This window comes from Bubalus bubalis, chromosome 2, assembly GCF_019923935.1.
Source record: "Bubalus bubalis isolate 160015118507 breed Murrah chromosome 2, NDDB_SH_1, whole genome shotgun sequence".
Taxonomy (NCBI): Eukaryota; Metazoa; Chordata; class Mammalia; order Artiodactyla; family Bovidae; genus Bubalus; species Bubalus bubalis.
The window spans coordinates 74,141,770-74,166,389 of record NC_059158.1 but is presented as its reverse complement, the minus strand read 5'-3'; the positions used below and the strand labels follow the sequence as shown (position 1 = coordinate 74,166,389).

Genomic DNA, 24,620 nt, shown 5'->3' with positions numbered 1-24,620 from the left:
GCTACATGAAAGTCTTAGGCAAGTCTGACCAATTTCTCATTGGATTACAAGGACAAATGTAACTTTTTAGATATAATCAAAGCAGTAATTAAAAGACATTACTTCCCTTTCTCCAACCTAAGAGTTAAGTGCTTTATACACAAAGCAATAAATACATTTTATTATTAGGAAAAAACTGCTGCTATTTCCCTTTGAGGGCTGGCAGCAATGACAATGATACACTGGAAAAATGAAGTCACTTTCCTAAATAACAGACACTAAGCTGATATGTCTGATTTACAATTATCATCCGGCTTAACTTCTTAGAATATTCTGGGCAGGCTAAATGAAAACAATTCAGGAATGCTGGTAGAATAATGGTCTTTTTAATGAGAGGGATGTTTGATGATCTCAGTGATTATATAATAATAATAATAGATTACTTTAACCTATAAGCTTACATTTCATAAAGGGAAAATGGTCTCGTAATATTATTCTATCTGAACGACAATGATCCTTTGCCCTTTACTTTTGAACGCTACTTACTTTGCTCATAACTATTTTAGTAGGAGGAGCAGTGCTCCCAAGCTGCAGTTAGACGGTCCCTTGCAGTGTCGTTTTACTCACTTTAAAGACGCGAGAGTAAGGCAGACCGTGGTCGCAGGGATGTTTAACGCAGACTGTGGGGCTTTGGAGAGCATGTCTGCAGTGACTGCAGGCCCATGCCTACCCTCGCTGTTGCCTCGGTTGTCCTTGTCTGTGTGGGCTGCTGAGCAAGCCTAGAGCGTTGGGTCCTGAAGGGACAGCTTGCTCGCTATTGGCTGCCAGCCTGGTGACTGGAACACCACCCAACACTTTATATAATGTTTTAAAAAAAAAAAGGGGTGGTGGGATACAAAATTGCTGCTCTTGCCAAACATTCTTTAAAAGTTCCTGACAAGCTCTCTTCTGCCTTGGTGGATTTTGAAGAAAAGAAAGCAAGCTGTCAAAAGCAGAAAAATACATCTCTTTTCTGACAAGTTGTAAGCAAGCCATTTTTCTTTGGAAGTACCAGCTTTAATGTTCAGTGGCTAGTGTATTAGTTTACTATTGCTGCTGTAACAAATTACCATAAACTCAGGGGTTTAAAACAATACAAGCGTATCATGCAACAGTTCTAGAAGTCGGAAGTACAAAATCAGTTTCACTGGACTGAAATCAAGGCCTTAGCTAGCCTGTGTTCCTTCTGGAGGCTCCAGGGAAGAATCTGTTTCTTTTCTAGCCTTTTCCAGCTTCCAGAGGCCGCCTGCATTCATTGGCTCATGGCCCCCATTCAAAGACAGCTGTACTTTGCACTTTCCTGACCTCTGCTTCTATGCTTGTATCTTTTCTCTGAATCAGCCTCTACTGCATTGCTCTTCTAGGGACTCTTGCAATTATGATTGCATTGGGCCCATTCTGACAATCCATAGGACTCTCCCCATCGCCATCTCAAATTCCTTAACTTGATCACAGAGTCTCCTTTGCCATGAAAGGCAAGACCTGTGCCATGGGCACAGGTTCTGGTGATTAGGAAGCAGACATTTTCAGGCAGCCAGTGTTCACCCTACCATAGTTCTGCCTCTCTTTAAATTATTAATTCTTTGCATTTTGTTTTAAATAAAGTAGATGGCTCAAAAACCAGGATGAGCCATTTTAGATGAAAGAATCTGTCGATCTAAATGTAATTAGTCATAGAATAATTCAAATCCCAACCTTCCACATTTAAAAACTGGGTTGACCTGTTTTATACAGCTCAGCAATACAGTTCCAGTAACATAGAATATAATGCTTTTGAAGGCAAGATATAACATAAAACCAATAAGCTTTTCTTTACATTCTTGACCTTTACTCACAATAAAAAGAAAAGGCTATTCAAGTCAGTGCCTATGGGATGGGATGAATCATTTTATTTCTTTTCCTTCACATTATTACTATCATAAACATTCCAAAACATTTCTTTCAAATATGATTTTGGACTGTAGCATACTGCCAAAAATTATTCATGTGTGTGGTGCTAGTTTTCTGCCAATAGCTAACTCAGAATTCTCATGTAGATGGCCTTCACTCTTTCAAAACATACATGATACACATCATCACTCTAGTCAAAGAAAAGCTTTTGAGTTAGTGACAGTCATAAAGTGTTTGAAAACCATTGCAGTCTCAGCTGGTCAAGGTTATGTCATAAAGGCAAACCAAGCTTATCGAGACCATCGTTCTTTGAACAGGTGATCTGTGCTTTGGAAAGTGTATGTCATTTGCCTTTGAAACACCATGACAATGTGGTTGATCTTAACTACACCACTATGTTCCACTGTGGGCCCCTCCAGTTCGAGGCTCAACCATAGCCTTCCCAGTGATGCTTCCTTGTAATGACTCTGGGCAACCACCAGCCAGAAAGATAATGTTCTCATTTACTCTCTGGGCAGAAACCTGCAAATGGGGCTGTCAGTCTTCTAGGATGATAGAGGAATTAGACTGGCTGAGCTGAGGCTCTCCTTGAAGGACACCTTTGCATGGTTCAAAGTCAAGGCGTGGGGAATTCTTACCGCTCCATGTGGCAGAGAAGTCCATGAATGGATCTGGCTAGTGACATAAGCCTGGAACCTTATCATGCCTTAGTGGTGCTAAGGAAGTCGAAGGTTGGGGGGTGGGGGTAACTTGGAATGCTCACATGCAATGCATACTTATCTTGCTATTCAAAGAAAATGCAATTGAGAAATAAAAAAAATCAGACTCTAGAAGTTTCTGCACATAATGGACAACAAAAATATTCCATTAAGAATCATGCCACAAAAGAAATGTGGGTTTTTACAGTGCTATATTTGACAATTACTTCAGTTACCTTCAAAATACTTCACTCTTCATATACATATTTAGAGTTAAACTTCATGCAAAAAACATGTAAGAACATATTTTTTAGCTTTAAAATTTAAATAGCAGAAACTTCTATGACCTAATATCACACACTTGAAACAAATAATAATTTTTAAGTCTGTGCCAGAATTTAGAGCAGTTGAGTAAATGGCCAGTACTCAGTATAGTTGTTATATACAAATGAATTTCACATGATTTCAGTAACACTTATTTCATAAAGCATTTCAATAAATCCCTGAGTTGGTTATTTATGTGGAAATCTTACAAGTTTCTAAATTTAAATCTAAAATACTATGGTCATATGTTATAAAAAGGATTTGGCAAATTCAAGCTTTCAAAATATCAAAAACAAAGTATCAGTGACTAAGTGGTTTTTCAAAATATGATAATCATCTTTGAAGATAAATTCACAGGTTTTTAAAGCTTCAATTTGATTTCACAAAATTCAGTAAGGACAATTCAGCTTAACAAGCTTTTTAAAATTCAGTTTCTAAGGCAACAATCATAGGTCCCTGTACATTGCTTTTAAAAAAATAATCATTTTTACAAATTTAGTTACTGCAACATCAGAGGCAAGGCAAATTTAACTGCCTTACTTTTACCTCCTTTTATCAGACTTTCTGAACAAGATGACTTCCCTCTTTTTAATGGACCAGACTGCTGCCCATTAAGTACAGGAAGGTTAAAGGCAGATAAAATATCAGTATCCAAAGGGGATGCCTGAGATGTCAATGGCCTATTGCATGTAAAGAGCAAATAGGGATTCAGCCCATTTTATGCGCCTAACAGCCAGTCTCCTCCTAAGTTATTCCTTATAACTTCATGTCTTACTCAATAAAGAGAAAAGGGACGAGCTCTTACCTGCACATTTCACTCCCTGAGCAATGAGCCCCCACATGAAGTTGGCACAGTATTCACACCAGTGTGGCCCTCTGAATGTATGGACCTGAAAAAGAGCAGTGACACAGTGGCCGGGGGAAACCATACACGAGATTATTTCCCTTCAAAGCACTCATATGCAAGTCACAGTTAGTAGGAAGAAGCACAGTACGGTTACATTTACAAAAACCTTGGTTGAGTGGATCTAAGCATTTAAGATTTCTTTCAGAGCTTGATTTTCTCTTTGTTTTAGAAATGGTGATAAATCAAGCCAATATCCTGTGATTTACTTTTGAAAACAGTTTTTACAGTGGAACTTTCCAACTGGTTCCCTCCAGCTGTAAGCAGTTTCATCTACATGTTATACAAGCACTGGCGTATTCTGAGCGCTATAGCGAGGAGGAGGAGGAGGAGGAAGAGGAGGAGGAGGAGTGATGTAAAGTCTGTCTGGATCCTGTAAGGATTTTGTTGGATGATCCACCTTCTGTTCTCTGTGATCACAGTTGGGGCCATGGGTGTTGAAGGTGATATTTAGTGACTGGTCACAACAGAATAATCAAAAAGGACCAATTTCTGTTCAAAACTATTTTGATACTTACTATGTTAGCAAAGAAAATATATTTTAGAAACTACAGAAGTTACAGTTAATCAGAATCCCTGTTTGAGTACAGTAATTACTCACTCATCTTCCCAGCTCATAAAAATTTTACTTAAATTCTTTTATCCCTAAGAAAGGAACCCCCAAAGAATTCAAACACTAAGATACCTATAGACTTTATGCATAGGAAAGAGAAGCCATTCTAGCTTAAGCCAGATGAAAAACACTGGTAGAATAGAAAAACAATACATCCAAATCCTGAACATTAAAGAATAAAGGAAAAAATATCTTGAATATTAACACTTTAAGACTTCTGAGCAAATATTGGCTGAAAATGTACTCAAGAAACAGGTTAGAAGAAAAGGGAGAGGGAACAAGGAAGTTACTGATCTACATCAATTACATTTACTTGAGATAATTTCTTATATATATGATTTCCTCTAGCAGACAACAGTAATACAAGAGTCAAAACCATAATGTGACAATATGATTTGCAAACAATGAAACTACAATGAAACAATGAAATTACAGCTAATATTGTCACTTTTACTGCTGTTCTGTTTATGTACTGAATTGGTCTTAGAAACCAAGTGTTTTTTTTTTTTTTTTTTTTTTTGCTTTGTTTTTGCTTTTTGTTGTTTACCTATTTTATATATAGTGGTGTGTACATGTTAATCCCAGCCTCCTGATTTATCCCTCCCCTGGCTCCCTTTCCCCTTTGGTAACCATAAAATTGTTTTCTGTGTCTGTGAGTTTCTGTTTTGGAAATAAATTCATTTGTGTCTTTTTTTTTTTTTTTTTAGATTTCACATATAAACGGTATCATCCATTTGTCTGGCTTCACTCAGTACGATAATCTCTAGGTTCATCCATGTTGTTGCAAGTGGCATTATTTCATTCTTTATGACTGAGTAGTATCCCACTATAAGTATGTACCACATCTTCTTTATCCATTCCTCTGTCAATGGACATTTAACTTGCTTCCATGTCTTGGATATTGTATATATACTACTGCAATGAACATTGGGATTCTTGTATCTTTTTGAATTATGGCTTTCTCTGGATATATGCCCAGGAGTGGGACTGCTGGGTCACATGGTAGCTCTATTTTTAGATTTTTAAGGACCCTCCATACTAGTCTTTATAGTGGCTGCACCAATTTACATTCCCACCAACAGTATAGGAAGGTTGCCTTTTCTCTAACCCCTCTCCAGCATTTATTGTTTACAGGCATTTTAAGGATGCCATTTTGACCCGTGTGAGGTGGTACCTCACTGTAGCTTTGATTGGCATTTCTCTAATAATTAGCAATATTGAGCATCTTTTCATATGCATTTTGGCTATCTGTATTTCTTCTTTGCAGAAAGGTCTATTTAGGTCCTCTGCCTAGTTCTTGATTGGATTGTTTGTTTTTGATAGAGCTGTACGAGCTGTTGGTGTGTTTTGGAAATTAATTCTTTGTTGGTCACTTCATTTGCAGATATTTTCTCCTCTCATGTATGTTGTTTTTTCATTTTGTTTATGGTTTTGTTTGCTGTGCAAAAGCTTTTAAGTTTAATTAGGTCTCACTTGTTTATTGGTAAGTGATTTTTAAGACTGATACAAATATATATATAAACTTCAAACTTAAGATGCCACTGAACATAAGACTTACCCTGAATGTAAGATACATATATTCCATGTAGAGAAATCACCAATTAACTTAAGGCATGCCACTGATTATAAGCTTCATCCCAATTTCAGAGATGTTGAAAAAAACAAAAAACAAAAACATGTAGTAGATTCAATGAAATATGGTATATTAAAATTCAAAATACTACTGCTGGCCAAAATATCCATATAAGGCAACAGTGGATAAACCAGGGTTCATTCCAAGCAGGTATGTACTTGTGGCTCTGGTCGCTGCCAAGTGAGCTCAAATACAAAACTTTGTGTTGATTTTGGGGAGGCGGGGGGAAAGGCGGCCATAATCCTGTCTATGTTTTTTATGGAAGTGTCAGGAATGCAGACACAGTTGCTTCTGGGTTGTTAATGATGTTCAGACCCTGCAAACTGAAAGCATTTCCTGGAGTTCCTGAAGCTGAGCCCAAGATTAATATCCAGATAGTGTCTGATGTCTTTTCCTATGTTCCTCTGAGTGAATAAAACTGGATAAAGTATGCAATCTTGCTTTTAATCTGAGGCAAATGAGTGAAATAGCACTGACTCATATTTTAAAAGTTATATAGTCACAAAACAGCTATAGAACTGTGAAGTTATTTTTAGAGGCAATCTCAGGATAATCCAGTTTCACTTAACTTGGTAAGGTTAATAAACTGGACTAGAAGAGTGGAGAAGTCCCGGGTTTGTACCTGCCGTTATGCATGATAAAAGGTGTTTAAAAGTTCCACTGGTGTGTAAATCACCAGAACAAAGAAGGGCTCTTGGCAGACAGCGCTGGGTACTGAGATGTTACAGACCCAATTCCCTGCTTCGCCTTCACAAAGCCTTCTGAAAGCCGTGTGCCATCTCTTCATATCACATATGCTAAAGAAACGGTTTCACTGTCCCATGGCCCAGTGTTCTCTAATCAGGATCACACATGCATCTCAGAAACCAACCTTTAGGAAATTGTTCTTGATTCAGTTCCTTCTCGGACAGGTTTTTATAAAGGCATTTTGCCACCTGGGGCTGGTTTTAGTGGTGGTGGTGGTTTTAATTTTGTTTTCTTAAACCACTTGTAAGGCAGGTTATATAGCTCTCAAGGAAATAGTTCTAGAAGTAGGCCTTGAAGCACCAGAAGCTTGCTAAACCAGTATTTGTGTAACAGGATTTAAATGAATTTCCTTTTCAATTTTTGTACCTAAAAATTATTATTTCTTAAATTTTTTGACTTTCCCGACTCAATGACACTGGATTGTACTTGTAAAAATTGAATATTGTAGTCTTTGTGTCTCTTTGATCCTTCTAAAGGTTATCAAAACAAATGGACATCATTCATGAATTAATCATTTTTATTCATTTACAAACATTAAGTGATGACATATACAAAATTTTTTTGAAATATTGGCTCAAGGAATTCACCATAGGTTTCTCCTGCTAAATACAACATGAAAAGCCTCTTCTAAAAGTGTCTGCAAAGTATAAGGGCAGCTGGGGAGGGGCGTTGCTTGGTTAAGATGAATGAGTTGAGGCTTCTGGGTGAGCAGAATCAGGCTTAAATGGGGTTGTGTGTGTCAGAGGATGCATTAGGAAAGGCTGCTCCAAGGAAATCAGACACACACCAGGAGCGAAACAACTGGATGTTTAGAGGATTGTGAGGCAGTTCAGTGTGGGTGGGGTGGGAGTGACTGGCGTGGCAGGAGCAGAGAGGGGCAGACAGGGCCTCTTCCATACCTGCAAACGTATAGGTTGTTCAGTCAGCAATGCAGGGCCACTGAAGATTTTTAAGGAAAGTGACACAGTCAGGGGATCAAGGCTGGAGGAAGACAGACCAGGCAGGCTGCTACAGCAATGGATCAGGTGCTGGATGCCGTGGACCTGAACTCAGGCAGTGCTGACTGAGCGCGCGGAGGCAGGGTCAGTAGGACTTGGTAACGGACTGAGTCACAGGCAAGGGAGAGGAGGACGACGGGGGCCAAGTCTTAGGCTTTGGGGCCTGCTGATGAGGGAAGATGGCATTAACAGGGGAACAGAAGCAGAGGAACAGGTCTGGGAGTGAGGTGGGAGAGGAAGAGTGGAAGGGATGGAGACAGAGGAGGTAGCTCATGGAATAAGTTTCCTGTGGGCACCCAGTGGAGATGGGACCAGGGCAGAGGGACTAGCTCTGAGTAAGAGCAGACAGACTCTTCCCCTTCCCTGAGGTGGGAGGGCCAAGGCTAAGGGGAGAGGATGGCTCTGCAGAGCAGCAGTGGGAGCCCAGGACCCAGAAGGCTAAGGGAGTACATACTTGATGGTTTAGCTGCTGTTGTGTTAGGAAGTAAGTTCAGTCATGAAGCAAATGAAGTTTAGAAAAAGTGGGGAATAGGAACTGGAACTGGTCAGAAATTCAGAGAAGGGCTGCTGTACTTAAAAGCAAGTCTCTTTCCTGGATGGCATTATAATTGTATCACTGCTGTAACAGTGTAAAGTGCATTAAAGAAAAAGTGATGCACACTTTCTTTTAAAAAGGGTGATTGTGTTACATTTGAGCTTTATCTGAATGTTTTATTTTATATGCAGTTTTACATTAGCAGTGATGTTTATATCACATATTTTACTGATTCAAAAAAAGATATCTTTAACAATTGTACAAACTGTACAACTTAAAATAGCTGTATGATTTCCAGTTGTTCTGCTCTATCTGGCACCACAGAAACAGGTCCCTCGTTACGCCCGCAGACGAAGCTCCAGGGCACTGGCACCTGCAGATAATTCTGCTTACTAGATATGGTTGTATTCTGACTACCCGTCTCAGAAAGGTTTAATCAGAAATGTAATGGACATTCAAAATACAATAATTAAAAGGTCAAAAGTTGCATCTTGGAGGTTCTTTCTGCTTAGGAGTATGCTAAGAGAAAGCTAGGCTGGAATCTGGAAGAAAGGAGGCCTGAGTGGTTCACAAGGAGCTCAGGCAAGCGCTAGGTTACAAAAGAGAACGGCTTGTGCCTGAGATGCCCTGTCGTATACAGCAAACAGTCTTAGACATCCGCCCAGGTCAGCACTCAGGGAATCAAGATTACTGATGTCTTCATAACACAACGAACAGACACTCATTAAGTAACATTTTCCATGTGTAATTTTTTAGGGAATTTTTGTAAATTGTCCCAGCTTTTTATGTTTATATAAGTCTGTGTTTTAGTTTTCCTGTCTCTTCTTATTCTCCAAGGCTGTCAGCTCTTTTTCTCTCTTTCTAACCCTTTTCCCTTTTCCAACCACTAATTCTTAGTTGTAAACCTGGAAATCTGATAAGGTAACTTTGCTAGCGCTGGATGTAGATCAAGAAAATGTATCACCTATCTTCCTCTTGAAGGCATTAACAAACCAAACCAAAGCAAACCAAACCCACCAAACTTCTGGCTCCTTGTCTGAGTTTCTTATAGCTAAGGCTGAGGGATATTGGTCCTGTGAAAAAGAATGTGTTAGTAGCATCATGCTTTATTCTATAACATTCTTTAGTCTCTATTTACTGTTTCTTATAAGCAGAGGCCACCTCAGCTTCTGTTGTGCACTGTATGACCTTAATGACATACGCTGGCTTTATAAGGTGGGAAAATAACCAATTCCTTTATAAACGGCACTGTTTCTTCCTTTTGGTTATTTAAACCAATCACTTCATTAATTTGTAAAAAAGGGATTCCTTGGGGGAATGTTTTGATCCTAATCAGTGTCAGCATGTAATGGTGTTAGTGTGGTCAGAGATGGTCCTGAGGAAAGCTACCTTTTAACCTGGCCACAGGTATTTTTTTCTAGGCCACCTCCAAAGCCTTTGGTACATCTTGACAAATGAAAGTGACGCAGTACATGGCATGAATTATACTGCCAGGAACAAAGGGCAGAGCAACTTGCTTTAAGGACCTCTTCTCTTGCAACTGGAAAAAAGACAACTGTATTACATGGCATCCGAGACTGCTCTCACCTGTGAATACCTCCTGTCACGTCAATCACCTTATAAACGAAGAAGAGAGACTGTATTAACTAGAGGACCCAACATGTCTGTCACAGGGTGGGTAACGGGCAGAAACAGGCTGAAAAGGACAGACAGGGAGTGAGACGGGTGGGCTCCTGCGGGGTCCACATGGCACAGGCCAAGGGTCCTGTGTCTCCTGGGTATCAATCTAGATAAAACTGAAGCGGTTCTTAACTGGGCCTACCGTCACATTAACACGAACCCTGGTTTCCATAAGAAAACCAGCACGTCTGCTTCTCAGGTTTCTGACGTTCACATCTCCAGTTTGAATGTCAGTAACAGAAACAGCAGAAAAGAATTCTATGCTATGGCAACAGAAAGAAAAAAATCACATCTTCATTATTCTTCCCAAGCCGTAACACTACCTCTAGAAATAAGCATGAATGCAAACAGCCAAGGAGAGTGCCTGCAAAGCCTGCTGCAAATATAAACTATGTTGGAGGCGATAAGAACATTAGGGGAAATCAAATTTTGCCTGGAAAGGTGGGAATGACATTTCAGCTGCCGCTCTTCATTTGGGAGGCTCTGATGAGTCAGTTCTCCAGTGTGATATTAGGTAATGAAGGGAGAGAACAGATGATCAAAATCAAAACGAAAGGAATGTAGGTAGGCAGGCAGCTGGGCACGAAAGGCTTTTTTTTTTTTTTCTTTTTTTTTTTCATTTTTATCTTTAGGGCACCTGAATGTACTCTTTTAAGTAGCCAATTTTAGTCTTACTGAGATGGCTTAATTTTGATCCAAAAGGTCTGGGATTTAGAATTTTGGTCCTAATTTGACTTCTTTATGGTTAAGGTATATTTTGATTGATACTATAATGAGCCAAGACTGCAGAACATTGGCTATTATCATTAGCAACAAATACTTAAAACTGTACAGAGGTACCCTGCAGGGGAAAAAAAAAATGGGAGGGAGGGGGAACTTAAAAATAGGAGTATCTTTAGTATCATAGCTTCCTGGTGGCTTAGTGGTAAAGAATCTGCCTGCAATGCAGGAAACCTGGGTTTGAGCCCTGGGTCAGGAAGATCCCCTGGAGAAAGGAACAGCTACCTACTCTAGTATTCTTGCCTGGAGAAGAATCCCATGGACAGAGAAGCCTGGCAGGCTACAGTCCATGGGGTCACAAAGAATGGAACACAACTGAGCGACTAACACTTTTTTTCTTTTAGTATCAGAGCAGTACTTCTTGCCTTGTTATTTAAACTATGAGTGGTCTTAACATTCTTCAGGAAAAGTCTATACCAAACAGTAAGGTTTGGGTATGGTTAAGCCAGCAGCACTGACATGGCGCTGGCCATGCCTCCCCGACTTGTTCTAGCGTAAGGTGGTGCCCAGGGCAGGAAAGGCATGAGGAGTGCCTGGAGCACATGCTGAAATGTGGCCTCAAGTAATGCTTGGGGCTGGAGGATGCCTGGTATAGGAGGACAGGCACAGCCTCTGGCCAACCTCAAGGGGGTTCTGTGTGCATGGAAGCACTGGGCAAATGTCCCCTTTGCCAGGTGTCCAGGTGCTAACAGCGTCCACACCTGGCTACTACCCATGATTGTGCAGGGGCTGTGAGGTACTCACTTCACCACACAAGTAGTTAATACCGTCAGAGGTATGTATCACTGTGAAAGGAGGACAAAGGACAGAAAACTCAGTAACCTAAGGTTTCAAGAGTGAGAAAACTGTTCAGAATTGAGGGAGGTATCGTGAGACTCCTGGTCATACCTTGGTCATATCACAAATCAGTGGTATCCCCCTAAATATGAGAAATAACTATAGGCAAAAGCTATCGTAACATGGTCAGACTACAACAACACTAGCCATGCTTTACTATTAAGACAATTATCAGGACACTATTAATAATTTAGTTCTGATTCCACATGTAAAACATACAAATGATTTTTATTAAAAGGTATATAAAACAATTCTTTAAACATAAGCATGTACAGAAAAAATAATGTATTATCAATTCTATTCACACAGTCCACTCACCACAATCCTATACAAGGTCTTGTTGTTCAGTTGCTAAGTCATGTCCAACTCTTTGCGACCCCATGGACTGCAGCACACCAGGCTTCCCTGTCCTTCACTATCTCCTAGAGTTTGCTCAAATTCATGTCAATTGAGTTGGTGATGCTATTTAACCATCTCATCCTCTGTCACCCTCTTGGGCCTTGTTAACAAAGTTTAAATTTCTTTATGGCTTCCTTCATGATCTATCTTTCCACATCAACACTATCCCAGTGAGGGAGGAATATCTCTAAAATTACAGCTGAGTTAATGTGGTACAGACAAGTGAACTTGCTTAGGCTCATGCTGCTAAGTTGCTTCAGTCGTGTCCAACTCTGTGTGACCCCATAGACGGCAGTCCACCAGGCAACTCTGTCCCTGGGATTCTCCAGGAAAGAATACTGGAGTGGGTTACCATTTCCTTCTCCAGTGCATCAAAGTGAAACGTGAAAGTGAAATCACTCAGTCGTGCCCGACTCTTCACGACCCCATGGACTGCAGCCTACCAGGCTCCTCCGTCCATGGCATTTTCAAGGCAAGAGTACTGGAGTGGGGTGCCATTGCCTTCTCCAGCTTAGGCTCATATACAACTTCATTAGTGCTAAAACACCAACAGTTTCTGGTGTCAATGTTCTAAGCTGCCAGACTGGCCCCTTACACAGAGCCATCAACTTGAAATCCAGGAATCAGGCAGTGGAAACACCAAACTACTCAAGGCATTTATTTATCACATTACAAGGTGAAGTTTGCATAATAAATGTATAACAATAAATATCACCCAGTAATTTAAAAACTTTCCATTCTAAAATATGGGTGTTTAAAGCGTTATAGAACCTATAATTTAATGTTTAGCCATTTTTCAAGTTTCAGAAGCAAATTTCTTTTAATTTCTTTTTATAGGAGCTCTAATGAGAGCTTTGTCTCTAAACTGAACTATGGTTAAAAAGTTTTAAAATGTCGAACACCATACCTAAAACACTTCTATTTTGAAAGTTTAGTTTCATTACTTGGACTAATGTTGCATTTAAATATCAGTGGGGAAAACTCAACAGAGTAAATCAACACTTCAAAATATCAATCTCCTAAAGTCATATTATCAAAGGATAATAAGAAAATACAATAAATGAATCAACTAGGCTGTGCAATAAAAACCACTGTACCATCCACAGCTGAGGGCCAGATAATCTCTATACCACGTTACAGGATGTAAACTCAACACTAAGAGACAAAAAAGCTCAGACTAATCCACATTATCTTATGATCCGCAATTTCTCAAAGCCAAGTCTGTACTAATAGTCACAGCTCAAAGCCAGGTTTCAATCTCTCTTTGGCTTATAGTTGTAAAAATGTCACCTGAAGCAGTTTGTTGTTTTATTATGAATATTCCTCTAATCACCTGGAAAAGGTTTCACTAAAATGCACAAAAAATTCTATGTAGGTCAAACTCTTTTTAAAGCTCTAGTAAAAGAGATTCAAATTTTCTCTACTGTTTTTCTATCGGGTTAATTGGGTCTTCTTTTTCTAGTTTCCTAAGGTCAAAGTTTAGCTAATTAATTTGACCTTTGCCCCCCAAAATAAGCATTTAATGGTACAAAGTTAAATGGCACAAAGTTAAAAGCACTATTTTAGCCACATTCCAAGAATTTTGGTATGTTGTAGTTTTCCTCTTATTCAGGCTAAAATATTTTCTAATGTTCCTATGATCACTTCTTTAATTCATGAGTTATTTAATAGTAAGTTGTTTAATTTCAAAACATGTGGAAACATTTTCAGATTTTGAATTTAATTCTGTTGTGGTAAGAGGATGTGCTTTATATGATTTCAATCCTTTTATATTTATTGACACTTGTTTTATGGCCCAGAATATTGTCTATCTTGGTAAACCTTTCATGTTCATTTGAATAGTTTGTGTATTCTGCTGTTGCCAAGTAGAATCCTCTGCAAATACCACGTTTGATACTGTTGTTCAAGCCTTCTAAATCCTTACTGATTTCACATCTGTTCTGTCTGTCTGTCCTATCACTGTGAGAGAAGTGCAGAGATCTCCATCTGTAATTCTGGATCTGTCCATTTCACTTTTCAGTTGCTGCTTTATGTATTTTGAATCTCTGATATTAGGTGCATATAAATTTTAAACTATGTCCTCTTGATGAATTTTACCCTTTTTACTGCCAATAATACTTCTAGTTCTGAAAACTACTATGTTTAAGTATAGCCATTTGAACTTTCTTTGAATTACTGTTTATATGATAAATCTTTTTATTTCTGTCTCTTTAAAGTGGGTTTCTTGTGGACAGAATATAGTTTGCATCTTGGTTTTTAAATCCAATCTGACAACAACCTCTCTCTTTTAACGGAGTGTGTAGTTTAGTTCCATTTAGTGTAGCTCTCAATATAATTGGCTTTAAATCGTCATCTTGCTTTTGTTTTCTATATATTTCATTTGCATTTTTTTCTTGCATACTTTTTATGAATCCATTCTGTCCACACTATTAGCTTATAACTTTTATTCTTTAGAGTTTGTTCTAAGGTTTACCATATACATCTTTAACAATATTATAGTCTACCTTAAAACAATACTATACCACCTCATGTATAGTGTATCTTACAACAGTACATTTCCACTTTCCGATCCTATACTTTATGCTATTGTTATTTGTGTTACTTGTGCAAACTACATATTACTATTTTTTGCTTTAAACAGTAAATTTAAAAAAAACACTAAAATGATGGAAAAACATATTTTTACACTTACCTACATGTTTAGTATTTCTGGCATTCTTTATTGTTTTGTACAGACTTAAATTTCCATCTGGTATTATTTTTCCTTTTTATAGGTCTCTTGGTGATGGAATCACTCAGGTTTTTTTTGTTGTTGTTGTTTAAAAAATATTTTGTCTTCATATTTGAAAGATTTTTTGCGGAATATAATATTCTAGAATATAGTTTTATTATTATTGTTGAGTACTTTAAAGATGTTATTCCATTGTTTTCCATATTTTGCTGTCTTTCAGCATCTGTATGTATTCTCCCCACTTCCCAACAGAACTAGTGAAGTGAAAGTGAAGTTGCTCAGTCGTGTCGGACTCTCTGAGACCCCATGGACTATAGCCTACCAGGCTCCTCCGTCTATGCAGTACTAGTGACAAAGCAAAATGTGCTTCTTCTGTTGACATATTTTTCCTACACTGAAATAATCTTTAAAGAGGTTAACCTTTTCTTCTAAAAAAGTGTACATTCTATTTCTATTTGTGATTGTGCACATTTAAGGTCCTATAAAACCATAAAACTACAAACATAATGAAACTGGAGTGTGAAAATAAAATTCAAGAGAAACCAAATACACGTTTAATTTCTAGAGCCTAGAGACATCTTTTACATATTTTACCATATGTAAGGGATTAAAACTTCACCTCTCAGGCTGAAGCAGAGTACCACTTTAGGAAGAAAACTTCTTACCCATAACCTGGTTTTCTCTTTGTTCCTCTGCTGCTCTTACAATTTTCTCTTTAGCACTGGTTTTCAGCAATTTGATTATGATGTGCCTAGTGGTGTTTTCATGTTTTTTCTATTTGGTGCTCACAGCACTTCTTGGATCTGTGGGTTTTCATCAAATGTACACAATTCTTGGTAATTACAGCTTCAAATAATTGTTTTATCCCGTGACCTCCCACCATTGCGTCTTCCGACGCCAGGTGCACCTAAGGTAGATGGATACTGTCCCATTGGTCTCTGATGCTGGGCCCCCACCCCCTGCCCTGGGTCTCTGTCCTCCATTTTGGATATTTTTATTGCTGAGTCTTCTGGTTCAATAATCTTCGTCTTCTCTGCTACCTAGTATGCTATTAACACCATCCAGTGTATTCTAAATTTCAGGCATGTTTTTTTATCTCTAGAGATTCCATTTGGATTGTTTTAAACAGCTTCCCTTTCTTTCCTCACTGCAGCCTTTAGTCTACTGCTAATGTAATCATGCTCCTAAGATGATACCATTCTGAGGACTTGTAAAACAATGCCTCATCTATTATGATGTCTTTCTACTTCTACTCTCAGGTGGGCAAAACTACGCTCAGCCTAGGGTGAATTTCAGTAATTATTCAGCCTGTTGCTTTCTGGTGGTTTTCTGATAGTTTTTTCTCATGCAGGTGTAGATAAGCACTCACTCAAAAGACTCATGAAGACGCCTATGCAGAACTCCAGAGCTCTGTGCACAGCTCTGTCCCCCAGGTACTCTGCCTCCCAAATTTTAGCTTCTTTGTCTTACCAAACTCCAATCTGTGTCCCAACTTGGTTAGACCAGAGGATTCCCCCTCCATGTGCTGTGGCCTGGACACTGCCTTCACGCAATGAGTGAGAGCAATCTTAAGACACACCTTGCTTGTGTTCCTTCTTTAGGTATCACAGAACTGTAATACCTGTTGTTCAATGTCTGACTGCTGTTTTGTATACTTTTTATGGTTTGCTAGTTGTGTAAGATGGGAAGGTATATCTATTTCTTTCATCATGGCTGAAAGTGGGAGTTGAGATTATGTTCTTGATTCTAAAACTGATCTTTCATGTGAGCTTGAACCTGCGACTTTTCTGGGCATCCATTTCAACACACGTCAAATGGCATTAACCTAATCAGCAGTCCTCACTGCCCTTTCTACAGGCTGAAATGCTTCTGGATTCTTTTACCCTCATGTTCTACATGTGCACTTCTCTCAGCCAAGTGTTACATTAACATTATACTCAGTGAGCTGTACACTAGGATCTTGTAACTGGTGATTTCATTTGTCATTTAATGTTGTAATGGGCATTTCTTATTTTTCAGCCATACAGAATAAATGTCTTGTCTTTGGCTAACAGTTTTCAACCCATGTGAACTGTATGGAGCTGACCCTATCCCCAGCTCCAGCGGAAGGTATGTGACCTAGATCCAAGCCAATCGGCACATTCCATTCCCTTGAACCAGAGCTACTGGTTCAGAGATGGGCATATAAGATAATTGGGTGAATGCCTGCCAAGCCCTTTGCTCAAATAGTCTTTAAGCAGCTGACTAGAATCTGCGCATATACAGAGCAGGAACCTCTGCCAGCCATCCTGTCACCAGAGGGAGCCTACAAATGAAGACAGAACTGAGTGGCAGAGTTCTGGTAGCATTTTAAGCCCTGGGCCAAGGGATGCCTTCAAGTAACACTGGACTCTTCCTACTATGCGAGCCAGTAATTTCCCACTTTGCCTCAGAGAGCATGGGTTGGGCTTTCGGACACTTGGATGGAAAGTCTCCCATCTGTTCTTTCAAATGGTAAATATCAGTTTGGGTTCCAAGTGGATTTCTAAAAAGACACACTGAAGCAACATCATACAATGGTGGAGTAATGAGCTGTAATAGCAAACCGTGAAAGCAAAATTACAGGCCTCTGAGAAGTGGATCTTCACTTTATGAACACACTGTGCAAGCTTGCAGGGCAGAGCCACAAGCAGCCATCAGGGTGTGGAACACGTAAGGGCTAGGACTCCAAACACAGGGAGTTCTACAAAAGAGAAAGAATGAACCTCACATTCAGGCCTGATTTGGGCAAATCCATTCACATAGCCAAAAATGTCATCTCCACTGCAACAGACTGGAGGAGATTCAAGAATCCTCTGGCTCCCATGACCTAAAAATGAATGTATTCTTTTCAACTTCTATGTCTGGATAACACTTTAAAAACACACCCAGTTCTACTTTTGCTCCCTACAAAATACACACATATAGAAAATAAGCAGTTGATTATTTTCTTCAGGAGTGTACCACCACTGGGCTATTTCCCCTTTTCTTTCTATCTTTCCTATTCTAGCAGCAGAAAGAATATTAATGTAATTTAAGATGAGAGGTTAGTAAGCCTGGAAAAAAAAAAAAAGCTATTGGTATGTTATTTATTGGAAAATAATCTGTAGTGGTTTCTCAGCTATCAGTAGTGCTGTGGTAAAATATCTAAGCAAGAAAAATCAATATCTGCATGTGCTCTCTTCACTTAAAAAGATCTTTCCTAGATTTATATTCCATTTCTTTTGGTATCTATGTGTCTGTTCTCTCTGCCCTTTGGGCAATGATATTTTGGGCTATATACTGTTACATAAGAAAAATGAATGCTAACTAATAAGTGTAATAATTGTACTGAGATATAGAGAAGATGTTATGACATGTACATATTCCTCAAGCATAAACTTTGATTATTTTATTAAAGCCACAATAGGCTTCACTATTAGACTGTCTCCCAAGGAATGTTGATCTAGTGGGCCACAAAGAAAATGAAGAAAAGTATAACGTGTCAAGGTTGTAGAAAACAGAGATATGAAATATTACACATGAATAGAATTAAGACTTAATCCTAAATTAACTCTGAGGGAGAGGGGGATGGATATATGATACAAACGACTATAAAAAGTTGCCTATAAAGCATGAACATGTCCCCAATCCTTGAAGATTAGATTACTGTGTGGACAAAAACTAAAGTACTAAGAGAAAGGAATTCTAGAGGAGGTGACTTTTCAAAATTGTGTGTTCTTCCTAAGGATTTACATCCTTAACTTGTTACTGTGTTGAGTCATATGCCAGGCTGACTCTCTACTTTAGGAAACATTTTGGAGAAACCACGTTTTCTAAAACATTGTCAACAGCACAGACAGACATGATGGAAATAATCAATACTGCATTAGATGCAGCTCTCTGACAGAGGGTCTCAAATTAGGATACTGGTTGAAAATAAGAACTAGGATAGGTTCCGGTGACAGAGAAAGAGTGCCAGGCTCATCCTCAAGGTGTTTAAAAGTGGCAACCTTAACATCTTAAAAGCTTGTTTTGTTTTTAAATTATTTGGTTTTTAATTTCATAAAAGACATAGTACACCTTGAAAACAAACTTGCAAAGTTCTCCCCAAATGCTAAATTACTCTCTAATACTTTGTTTTTTAATCCCATAAAGAAATAGGACTCCTAAGAAATTCCACTAATAGTCTCCAAGAAAGACAAACTTCCAAATCTCTCGCCAAATTTGAAAAGAACAAGAGCAAAAAATAGGCAAGTGAGACTATATCTAACGATCTTCTGCACAGCAAAAGAAATCAACAGAGTGAAAGGCGACCTGCTGCTGGGTCATCATACACTAACAGTTTTAGTTTCAATTTTTTGAGGAACCTCTATAATGTTTTCCTTAGTGGCTGTACCAATTTACATTCCCATCAACAGTGCATAAGGGTTTCCTTTACACCCTCTCCTACACTGGTTATTTGTCTTTTTGACAACAGACATTCTAACAGGTGTGAGATGATATATCTTGTTTTGATTTGTATTTCCCTGATGTGAGCACCTCTTCATACAGCTGTTGACCATCTGTCTATCTTTTGAGAAAGGTCTATTTAGGTCCTTTGCTCATTTCTGAAATGAGTGTTTTGGTATGATGTCCCTATATATTTTGGATATTAACCTCTTACCAGATACACGATTTGCAAATGTCAATGTTTTCTTAATCCACAGGTTGCCTTTTCACTCTTGACTGTTACCTTTACTGTGCAAAAGTTTCTACCTACCTATCTTTTGCTTTTGCTTCCTGTGCTTTTGGGGCTATATGTAAATAATCAATGCCAAGATCAATGTCAAAAACATTTTCCTCTATGTTTTCATCTTCTAGATTTTTGGTTTCAGGGCTTATATCTAAGTCTTTAATATGAAACAGTTTTTTAATAAATGCTGTGAGACCGGCTGAGTCCAAGAAGTACAGAGTTCCATACAGGATAAACCCAAGGAAGAACACACCAAGACACACAGTAATCAAATTGACAAAAAGACAAAGAACATCAAAAGTAACAAGGGAAAAGCAACAAATAACCTTATGGGAGTTCCCTTGTAAGTTATCAGCTGATTTCTCAGCAGAAACTCTGGAGGCCAGAAGGGAGTGGCATGAGATATCTAAAGTGATGAAAGGAAAGAAGCTACAACCAAGAATACTCTATCCAGCAAGGCTCTTGTTCAGATTTGATGGAGAAATCAAAAACTTTACAGACAAGCAAAAGATAAGAGAATTCAACACCACCAGACCAGCTTTGCAACAAACGCTAAAGGAACTTATTACTTTTCTAGGCAGAAAAGGCCACAACTAGAAATGAAAAATTATAAATGGAAAAGCTCACTCGTAAAGGCAAACACACCGTAAGGGAAAGAAATTATCTGCACACAAATATATCAAAACCAGCAACTGTGAGGAGAGGAGAGCACAAATGCAGGACATTGGAAATGCATTTGAAATTAAAAGACCAGCAACGTAAAACAATCTTGTTTCTATATAGACTGCTATATCAAAACCTCATGGTAACTGCAAACTGAAAATCTACACTAGATACACAAAAACAAAAAAGGAATCCAAACACAACACTAAAGTTAGTCATCAAGTCATGAGAGCAAAAGAAGAAAGGAAGAAAAATCATCTACAAAACCAAATCCAACATAATTAAGAATGGCAATAGGCAATGGGAATTTGTCATATGACTTGGAACTCAAACCTGAGTTGAGCTCTGCAACAATCTAGAGGGCTGGGACTGGGAGAGGAGCAGGCGGATGGTTTAAGAGGGAGGAGACATATGTATACTTATGTCTGATTCATGTTAAAGTCTGGCAGAAACCAGCATAATTGTGTAAAGCAATTATCCTTTGATTAAAAAAAAAGAGAAGAATGACAAAAGGAACGTATGAGTTGGCCTAAAATTTTGTTCATGCTTTTCCATAAGATGTTATGGAAACTCAGAATGAACTTTTTGGCCAACCCAATACATTTCAATAACTACCTTATATGTAAATGGATTAAATGCTCCAACCAAAGACACAGGCCGGCTAAATGGATACAAAAACAGGACCCATATATATGCTGTCTATAAGAGAACCATTTCAGATATAGGGACACATAGAGACTGAAAGTGAGGGGATGGAAAAGGTATTCCATGCAAATAGAAATCAAAAGAAAGCTGGAGCAGCAATACTCAGACAAAACAGACTTTAAAGATTGTTACAAGAGACAGGGAAGGACACTATAAAGATCAAGGGATCAATCCAAGAAGAAGATATGACAATTTTAAATATATATGCACTCAGGAGCACCTCAATATATAAGGCAAATGCTAACAACCATAAAAGGAGAAATCGACGTTAACACAGTAATAGTGGAGGACTTTAACACCTCAATTTCATCAATGGACAGATCATCCAGACAGAAAATCAATAAGAAAACACAGGCTTTAAATGACACATTAGACCAGATGGACTCGATATTTATAGGGCATTCTATCCAAAAGCAGCAGAATACACATTCTGAAGTGCACATGGAATATTCTGGACAGATCACACGCTGGACCACAAAGTGAGCCTTGATAAATTTAAGATCATATCAAGCATCTTTTCCTACCACAACACTATGAGATTAGAAATCAACTGAAAGGGGAAAAGAAGTAAAAAACACAAACATGTGGAGGCTGAACAATATGCTACTAAACAATCAGTGGATCATTGAAGAAATCAAAGAGGAAATCAAAAAAGCGCCTAGAGACAAATGAAAACAAAAGCATAGCCATCCAAAACCTATGGGACACAGCAAAAGCAGTTCTAAGAGGGAAGTGTATAATAGCAAAACAATCTCACCTCAGGAAACAAGAAAAATCACAAATACACAACCTAACCTTACACTTAAAGCAATGAGAGAAAAAAGAACACCCCCCCCACTAAAGTTAGTAGAAGAAAATTATAAAGAAAGAAAAGATCAATGAAATTAAAAGCTAGTTCTTTGAAAAGATAAAATCGATAAACCTTTAGCCAGACTCACCAAGGAAAAAAAAGGGAGAGGGATCAAATCAATAAAATTAGAAATGAAAAAAAAAAAGTTTCAATGGACATCACAGAAATACAAAGGATCATAAGAGACTACTACAAGCAACTATATGCCAATAAAACGGACAACCTAGAAGAACAAATTTTTAGAAAGGTATAATCTCCTAGGACTGACTCAGGAAGAAACAGAAAATATGAACAGACCAATCACAAATACTGAAACTGTGATTTAAAAGATCCCAAGAAACAAAAGTCCAGGATGAGATGGCTTCACAGGTGAATTCTATCAAACACTTAAAGCGTTAACACCTATCCTTCTCAGATATTCCAAGAAACTGCAGAGGAAGGAATATTCTGAACCTCATTCTATGAGGCCACCATCAGCCTGATATCAAAACCAGACAAAAATAACACTCAAAAAAGAAACTTATAGGCCAATATCACTGATGAACATACATGCAAAAATCCTCAATATAATACTAGCAATCCAAGTCCAACAATACATTAAAAGGATCACACAGCATGATCAAGTGCGATTTAGCCCAGGCGTACAAGGATGCTTCTATATCCGCAAATCAATGTAATAACACCACGTCAACAAACTGAAGAAAACGATATGATCAAATCAATAGATGCAGAAAAGGCTTTTGACAAGTCAACACCCATTTATGATAAAAGCTCTCCAGAAAGTGGGCACAGAGGGAACACACCTCAAAATAATAAAGGGTATATATGACAAACCTACAGCTAATATCATTCTCAATGGTGAAAAGCTGAAAGCATTTCCTGTAAGATTAGTAGAAAATAAGGATATCGGCTGTCACCACTTTTCAACATAATTTTGAAAGTCCTATCCATGACAATCAAAGAAGAAAAATAAAGGGAATCCAAACTGGAAAAAAGAAGTAAAACTGTCACTGTTTGCCAATGACATGGTACTATATACAGAAAATCCTAAAGATGCTACCAGAAAATTACCAGAACTCATCAATGAATTTGGTAAAGTGGCAGGATAGAAAATAAATACACAGAAATCTGTTTCATTTCTATACACTAACAATGAAAGATCAGAAAGAAATAAAGAAATCCCATTTAATATCACATCAAATAGAATAAAATACCTAGGAATAAATCTAACTGTATTCTGAAAACTATAAGGAGGCAAAAGACCTGTACTCCATAAACTGTAAGCCACTGATGAAAGAAACTGAAGATGACACAAACAGATGGAAAATATACCACGTTCTTAGAGGAAAATATAGGCAGAACACTCTTTGACATGAAATGAAGCAGTACCTTTTTTTGATCCATCTCCTAGGTTAATGGAAAAACAAAAATAGACAAAAGGGACCTAATTAAATTCAAAAGCTTTTGCAAAGCAAAGGAAACCATAAACAAAAAGATAACCCACAGAATAGGAGAAAATATTTGCAAATGATGAGACTGGGACATTAATTTCCAAAATATACAAGTAGCTCATACAGCTGAATATAAAAAAATAAGCAATTCAATTTAAAAAATGGGCAGAAGACCTAAATAGACATTTCTCCAAAGAAGACATACAGATGGTCAAGAGGCTCATGAAACAACATTGAAAATGCTATGTTGAAAATGCTCAACACTGGTAATTTATTAGAGAGATGCAAATCAAAACTACAATGAGCTATCACCTCATACCATTCAGAATGGCCATCATCAAAAAAGTCTACCAACAATAAATGGAAAGAGTGTGTAGAAAAGGGAACCCTTGCATACACCGCTGGTAGGAATGTAAATTGGTAAAGACACTGGAGAACAGTTTGGAGGTTCCTTTTTTTTTTTTTTTTTTTTTTTTTTATTTTTAAACCTGAAACACTGTATTAGTTTTGCAGAACTACCATATGATCCTGCAATCCCACTCCTCAGCATATATCTAGAGAAAAATCTGGTTTGCAAGGATACATGTACCCCAATATTCACTGCAGCACTGTATACAATAACCAAGACATGGAAGCAACCTAGATGTCCATCAATAGATGAAAGGATAAAGAAGACGTGGTACATATATACAATGGAATTAATACTCAACCATTAGAAAGAAGGAAATACTGTCATTTGCAGCAACACGAATGGACCTGGAGATTATAATACTATGTGAAGTGAGTCAGACAGAAAAAGGCAATTATCATATGATATCATTTATATGTGGAATCTAAGAAAAATGATACAAATGAACTAATTTACAAAACAAACTCATTCAGACAAAGAGCAAATTGATGGTTATGGGGTGTGGGAGAGATAGATTGGAAGTTTGGGATTGACATGTACACACTACTATATTTAAAATAGATAACCAACAAGGACCTACTATATAGCACAGGGAACTCTGCCTAATACTCTGCAATAACCCAAACGAAAAAAGAGTTTGAAAAAGAATAGATTCATGTATATGTGTAACTGAATCACTTTGCTGTATACTGGAAACTAATACAACAGTGTTAATCAACTATATTCCAATATAAAATAAAAATTTTAAAAAGTATCTATAATCCTTCATGTTTTCTTTTAATTAATTTGCCCAAGTAGCCAGTTCTCTGTTATTATTATTACATTATATGTAATCTTGATTTTGTCTTAAAGAGCTATTTGAATTAAACATACCAAATGGAACACTGAATGATTTGAAGGAAGTAAAAGAAATACACAAGATTTCACTGTATTCTGTGGTGCGTGAAAATGCACTGCTCTTACATAACTATGCCTGGGAGCTAAGAAAGAAGCAAGAGCTTTCTTTAGCACCACAATCATGCC

At 37.9% G+C, this 24,620-nt stretch overlaps 1 protein-coding gene across 7 annotated transcripts in view; it reads right to left on the bottom strand.

Moving 5' to 3' along the window:
- CHN1 (chimerin 1) overlaps positions 1-24,620 on the bottom strand; it is a 202,051-nt gene that overhangs the window by 19,848 nt on the left and 157,583 nt on the right. For all 7 annotated transcript variants that reach the window (XM_044933506.2, XM_044933518.2, XM_006073585.4 and 4 more), the window contains one exon: positions 3,736-3,820. In XM_044933506.2, the coding sequence (XP_044789441.1) occupies positions 3,736-3,820 (85 nt within the window). The remainder of the gene's footprint in view (positions 1-3,735; positions 3,821-24,620) is intronic.